Here is a 6,835-nt window from a genome sequence, read left to right as displayed (position 1 = left end):
AAAGGATGCCAAAGAGGGCCAGGTCAACAGCCTTGTCAACATCAGCATCATTGAAAATTATGAGGGGCGACTTGCCTCCCAATTCCAGGGAAACTGGCTTCAAATTACTCATGCTGCTGCCTGCATTACTTGACGACCAGTTTCTGTTGAACCGGTAAAACTCACCTTCAAGTACATATTCCAGATCTCTTATCAGACATGGTAGTCTCATGCAAAAAAATAAAAAAAATATAAAAAAATAAAAACCAATGCTATGAAACTCCAAAGTACATCACATGCATGCAAATTACCGCATCAATGTTCATGTGAGAGCTTATTGCAGCCCCTGCAGTCCGGCCAAACCCAGTTATCACATTGAGCACCCCGTCTGGGATTCCAGCCTTCAAAAAGAAAAACCCAATTGTCTTAAAGAAATTGAATCAATCTAAATATGCTGTTCAGTGTTCATCAAGTAGGTTGTTCCGTTTTCATATTCGGTCTAATTTATTGTCTCTGATCAGTCAAGTGAGCTTAAATTGAACCATACCAGCTTGGAAAGGTGGGCATAAAAGAGAGCAGTGAGAGGAGTTTGCTCAGCAGGTTTAAGGACCATGGTGCAGCCAGCAGCCAAGGCAGGGCTAACTTTGGCGAAGAACATGTGGGTAGGGAAATTCCAGGGGATGATATGGCCAACAACACCAATAGGTTCCATTAAAGTATAAGCGTGAAGATTCCTTGACGATTTCAACACCTCTCCATGAATCTTATCCGCAGCACCCGCATAGTAACGAAGAAGACTAGCTACATGGGGAATGTCTACCGCCTTACATGTCGTGTATAGCTTACCCCCATCAATGGTGTCCAACGCAGCTATCTCCTCTACGTTCTCTTCAATTAGATCGGCCCATCTCATCATTATCTTCGCTCTCTCCTGCTTGGTATTTCATCGAACATTTAACATGGTACTTGCTAGTTACTAAACTGCTACTTCAATAACGGCTTCGAACTATATATCCATTTGGATTGCTAATTGTTAAGTATCAAAAGAAGAAAAAGAAGGCGAAGGCATAAACGTACAGAGCCGGTCATGCGTGGCCATGGACCAGAATCGAAAGCCTCACGTGCCGCCTTCGCGGCGAGATCAACGTCTTCTTCAGTCCCCTCTGCTATTTCGGTGATCACTTCCTCTGTTCTTGGGTCCACAGTCTCAATGTCTTTCCTATTTACATTTTAAAAAAGAAACATCCAGACAGCGCAATTATCAGCATTAAATATTTAATGTATGTATATATATATATATATAAATAAAAAATTTACCTGAAATCTATGTAAAAAATTTATTACTTTTTATAATTCTATATAATCAAAATATATTTAATAAAATTTATAAAAAAATATGAATAATATGACTGTATTTTCGAATTCCATATATCATGCAGAGAGAGGTAGTAAATTAATAATTATCTATAAGGTTGGCAAAAAAATAATTACCTATATCATATTTGTCCTTAGCATTTTATTTTGATCTATAAGTAGATTTGAACCCCTAATTTCTATTCATATACAATCCACCATTGTGCTTAGCAAATTTTAATTGTAGCAGCAGTCATTAAGTTTAATTCATTGCCTTCAGTTTTAAGTCTTAAGTTTCCACTACAAGTTGACTTGGATAAGATCATAAGTGGCAATTACAGCACAGAACTACGCGCTCTTTTTGAGTCAAAAAATATGAAATATTAAAGAATTATATTAACATTTTCAGTCCTTAAAATTATGTAATTTTTTTACAAAACAACAACAAATCTAAGCAGGATCAGCTATGTGAATAATATTATATTATTGCACTCTATCAACATTTAAATATATTAATGTTAAGTTTTGAAAATAAAAATATCTATGATTATGATAAGAACAAAACTAGATGTAAATCTCATATAAACTTCTTACAAATTTACAAAATATTTATTTATTGCAAAAGTAAACTGTATTCCTTATGAGAAGAAGACAGAGTTAACGGGGGAAAGGAATTTTAGAGACAGAGAAAAAAAAAAAAAAACAGAAAAGGAAAAGTTAGAACCTGAAATGGAATCAACGAATTGTCCATTGATGAAAAGTTTGGTGAACTTTATGGTTGGAATGTTGGAGAAGGGATGAGAATGGACATCAATATCAGATAAACTTGCCATTTCTGTAGCTGCTAAATTACCTGTCACGTTACGTTATGAGGGCAAAAATCAGAAAGTTGAAGTAAAAAAGAGTATATATATACAAAGAGAGAGAAGAAGATCATGCTTTTAACAACTATAATGAATTGGTGTGTAATATGCATTCTTGGTTTCATGTGATGTTTCTTTTTCCTTTTTTGGTGCCACTTTGGAGCACCAATTTATGGCCAATACAAAGAATGTATCCATGAAATCCTTACTCAATTCTTTTATTTCCTCTTCGTGAAAGAGGATATTACATTTTTTCCCTAATGAACTATCTTGTATGTTTTTTCCATAAAGCATATGGTATCTTGGACTTACCTCACTTTAATTAGAGAAATTATTAGTAGTCTAGACTAGTTTCACCCAAGTCAGGGCAAAGATCTACCACTAATAAACTATGTGCCTTTGGGAATATTTGACAAAAATGGATCGACATAGAAAAAATTGGCATTGTCACTGTGCAAGGATGACACACATAAATTGAGAAATAAATTATTTCTCTTTTTTTTTGAAGAAAAGTTTAGCAAAGTTGACTCTAGGGAACTTACCAAAGCCATCCAAGGCATATTTTTAGGCTTGAAGAGTGTTTATAAAAATATTTTTAAATTATTTATCAACAAAATCCTCACATCAATAGTGAAATTTAAGCCACAATCTTATAAGTTACAAGCCTAACCCTAACTATGTCTTGTTAATAATTAATCTGACTTGATATTAGGTTGGTATATGAGGAAAAGCTATGTTTTAGTATGATTCTTTATTTATAAAATTTGAAATTAATATCTTATTTAAAAAGGGTTGAATCTGTTAATACTCAACCTAATTGACAAGTTACAAGGCATAACATTTGAATTTGATTATTATATACAATCATTAAATTTATGTACTTAAAAAAAATTAAGATAGCATAAAGAAACAAGTTGAGATTGAGAGTGACAAACTAAAATTTGAAACAAGAACAGATCAGAAACGATGGGCTTACCTTGTGAAAGACAAGAATGATAAATAAGAGCATACATGAAAGTGATGAAAATACCAATATATAACGATGAAGACGGAAAATTATAGAAAAGTTGATGACATTTTTCAGATAACTAGAGTGTATCATAAATTTAATGTTATAAAAAAATTATAATAAATATGGATTTAATTAGATTTAGATCAAAATCTAAATCCTTAAATTTGTATGCATGGATCCAAATAGCATTTATCTCAAATTCAATTTCAAATTGAAATCTAAATCCCACTAAGTCTAAACTTAGCCTTCACACATCTATTTAAGAAACAAAATAAATCAGATATTCGAGGCATGTTTGATTTGTTTTTCTACATAATCAAATGCACAAAAGTGTCAGAACTCAGAAGAAGGTTAGAAGTTAGAATATTACCTCAACCTTCTCTCTTCTCGCTGAAATAAAGCTATGAATATTTGTGAAATAATGAGAACCACACGAACTTGGTGGGGAATGAAGGGAGATCCCAACAGCCCTCTATTTACACACACACATATAGCCTTCATGACTTAAACTTATCAAGAAATATTGACTTTAATTCTATCTCACATTCATGTATTCAATTAATTCATGAATACATGTGTGTCCTTAAATTTATTAATCAATGCATGCATGTCCTACATTTATTATGGATATATTATGACTTTGGCCAAATTCCTATTTTTCTTGGTGTTTATATAACTATGACATTCCATATTTTTCAATATTCACATAAATGGAAAATTAATCTATTTGATCTTATATACTAAGAACCAATAATTTTGATTAATTTGAATAAGCCTAAAAAATCTTAACGCTTGGTTTAAAGGTCTTATTCCACTTCTTTCGCAGCTCGTCCAATTCTTTCAAAGTTGAGAATGAAGCATTTACATAAGACACATCTCCAGCCAGCATATTAATTTTAATTTTAGAGTGTATTTGTTTGACATTTTAATTTTTAAATTAAAAATTAAAATTATTTTAGAAAAGATAAAAGATAATTTTAAAAAATTTCAAGTATTTGGATCAAATCAAACAAGTTCAAAAGCTTGAGAGGTTATAGTCGAATTTAACTATATAAATTTTTTTTATAAACTCGAGTATTTTAAAACCAGCCCAAATAAACCCAATTCATTTGAATTATTGGGCTCTGAGTAATAGTACATGCAAGCAATATAATCAAGCGAAAAGATGTTGTATATGCATGAACAAAGAAAAATTATATATAAATCCTGTGAAGCAAACTTATTTATAAATAAATTTCACAAAATATAAAAACTACAGTCAAATCTTTAAGATTTAAGTGTAATTTAAAATGCAAAGATAATAATATCCTTATTAAACACATATTATGTCAATTAAATAATTAATTTATAACTACTTTGTTAGTAATTTATAATTATAATTTAATTTTTTATAACTATAACTTCACATATAAAATAATTAAATAATCATGAGTTACTAACAAAGTTTAACATTAATTATTTATAATTACTTCATCAATAACTTACAACTATAATTTTAACTTTTTACAACTGTAACTTCACATATTCAATAATTAAATTGATCAATTTAATTATTGAATATATGAAGTTATAACTATAAAAAAATTTAAATTATAGTTGTAAATTATTAATGATGTAATTATTAATTTAATTATTAAATATATGAAGTTACAACTATAAAAAATTTAAATTATAATTGTAAATTATTAATGATGTAATTATAAATTATTTAAATGATGTAGTGTGTGTATGTGTTTTTTTAATAAGAACATTATTTTTTTTTATCAAATTTCAAATTATATTTAAGTCAAGTGATTTACTTGTAACTTTTAAATTTTACAAAATTTATTTATAAATAAATCAGCTCTACAAAACTTATAGATAATTTTTTCATGAACAATGACTCTCCTGTGCCTCCCTCTCTTTCTCGCCTCCTAGGTTTATCCAATTTTTTTAAAAATTGAGTATACTGCATTCGAACAATTAATTTCCAAAATTTAACCAAGTGTATCAGGCTTTTGAGCTAATTATTTTTCTAAAAACTTATCATCCTATTAAAAAATTAATCTAAAATGCAAGGACCTGTTTGTGTTTCTCTTTCAAAAAATTTTTTTATTTTTAAAAATAAAAAAATAAAAAATTTATTTAAATAAGTATTTTTTATTTAGTTGTTTCTAAAATTATTTTTATTTTTTATTTTCAAAATCAAAAAAATAAAAATAAATTTAAATTGTTTTGACTTTATTTTTATTTTTAAAATAAATTATATTTAATTATTAAAATTATAATTAACTTGATCAATTTTATTATTAATTACTATTATTAATTATTTATAATTATTACTATTAATCATTTTTTAATCAAATAAATTTTTATTTTATTTATTTTAAAAATAATTTTAAAAACTATATTAAAAATAATTTAACTTCTTGAACAAAACCAATATTTGAAATTGATAAACACAAGCAACAGGAGCGATAAAATCCAAGGTGTAGAATGGCGCAAGAATGGCCTGTGGAGAACAGGGCGCAAGAGAAATATTTTGAGTGCAGGTTCTTGTTCTTGAAAATATTTACATCACTGCATATATTTTTCTCATCTGGATGCTATCAGTAAATGATGTTCGCCAACTTGAATTGTCTCGAGCTTGAATGAGTTTCTAGAATCCTCTGCTCGTTTCACGAAATCTTTGTCATGATCTGAGTTTTGTCTCCATCCAGCACCTTCAGATGAGTGGATCCGTTTCCAGAATACTGCATTTGTTTAAAGATTAACAGTCGTATCAAAATCATTCACTGATGAACTCAATCACACTCATACAATTCACAAAATATACCTCCATCAAAAGGTTTCATTACAAGTAAATCAAAACAGTCACAGAATCTCTTTCTACATATTACATGTTTAATTTCACAGGCCGTTGATCACGCTAATTTTCATTTTACATCTTTTTACCGTCCACATCAACTGAACATGGCTAAATGGTGGCATGGCAATCTTCGAGTCCTTCAATCCTTACTTGCCGCTGATCTTTCCTCTGAGTTTCACGCCTAGAACTCTCTCCATCTTCGCCAGCACGGCCTGATTCGGCACCGCTTTCCCGTTCTCGTACTCCTGCACCACCTGTGGCCGCTCGTTAATCTGCTTCGCAAGATCCACTTGGCTCATCTTCTTCTCCAGCCTAGCCTTCTGTATGGCTGTTCTCACCTCTGCGCGTACCTTCTCCAGAGCCGCCGGCTCGGTTTCTTCATCCAGCTTCCTCGTGTTGACAACCGGAGCGTTTTTCTTATTCGATCCGGCGTCAAACTTCTTGGTCGTCTGGACCTCTGCTCCTGATCGGAGTGCCTGATTCACGGCCTTTGGGTTGCGCAGATTCTGGGCCTTAGGCTTGTTCTTGTGTAGAACCACCGGTTCCCAGTCTTGGGTTATGGTTCCGGTTGATCGGCTTGGCATAGTCCAAGAAAAATATCAATGAAGCTGAACACAGATCGACAAAAGTTACGCTTGAGAGAAGGTGATGAAGCAGTGAACGAAATAAGAAAGGACTCGAAAGGGGGTTTATAGAAGTGATGTGTGTCTGGAACGTTCTAAGGGGAGGATTTGGTTATATTGGTCCGAGTTTTCTCTGGAAAGTTCGAGGACGTACCAA

The 6,835-nt window shown here is 31.1% G+C and overlaps 1 protein-coding gene, 1 non-coding gene and 1 pseudogene across 3 annotated transcripts; 1 reads left to right on the top strand and 2 right to left on the bottom strand.

Moving 5' to 3' along the window:
• Nucleotides 1-4: 4 nt before the first annotated feature.
• Nucleotides 5-2,165, bottom strand: LOC129299387 (aldehyde dehydrogenase family 2 member C4-like; annotated as a pseudogene).
• Nucleotides 2,166-2,588: 423 nt separating this feature from the next.
• On the top strand, nucleotides 2,589-2,691 carry LOC129299388 (U6 spliceosomal RNA). Its single transcript, XR_008590556.1, has one exon. It is a non-coding gene; the product is annotated as a U6 spliceosomal RNA (small nuclear RNA).
• Nucleotides 2,692-5,704: 3,013 nt separating this feature from the next.
• On the bottom strand, nucleotides 5,705-6,835 carry LOC129299384 (multiprotein-bridging factor 1c-like). Of its 2 annotated transcripts, none has more exons than XM_054937856.1 (2): nucleotides 6,087-6,835; nucleotides 5,705-5,939 (listed from the first exon to the last, which is right to left on the bottom strand). In XM_054937856.1, the coding sequence occupies exon 1, from the start codon at nucleotides 6,637-6,639 to the stop codon at nucleotides 6,202-6,204; it is 438 nt and encodes a 145-aa protein (XP_054793831.1). In that variant the 5' UTR covers nucleotides 6,640-6,835; the 3' UTR covers nucleotides 5,705-5,939; nucleotides 6,087-6,201. The 2 variants fall into 2 exon arrangements, with proteins under 2 accessions (XP_054793831.1, XP_054793832.1); XM_054937857.1 differs by having other exon boundaries at nucleotides 6,142-6,835.

Source organism: Prosopis cineraria, unplaced genomic scaffold (assembly GCF_029017545.1).
Source record: "Prosopis cineraria cultivar Desert tree isolate PC_DT_omini unplaced genomic scaffold, ASM2901754v1 PC1142, whole genome shotgun sequence".
In the NCBI taxonomy this organism is placed as follows: Eukaryota; Viridiplantae; Streptophyta; class Magnoliopsida; order Fabales; family Fabaceae; genus Prosopis; species Prosopis cineraria.
The sequence above is the reverse complement of the archived record's forward strand: the minus strand, read 5'-3'. Positions and strand labels throughout refer to the sequence as shown.

Coding starts and splice junctions, on each gene's coding strand:
- LOC129299384 (XM_054937856.1), bottom strand. CDS start 6,639: ATGCCAAGCCGATCAACCGGAACCATAACCCAAGACTGGGAACCGGTG.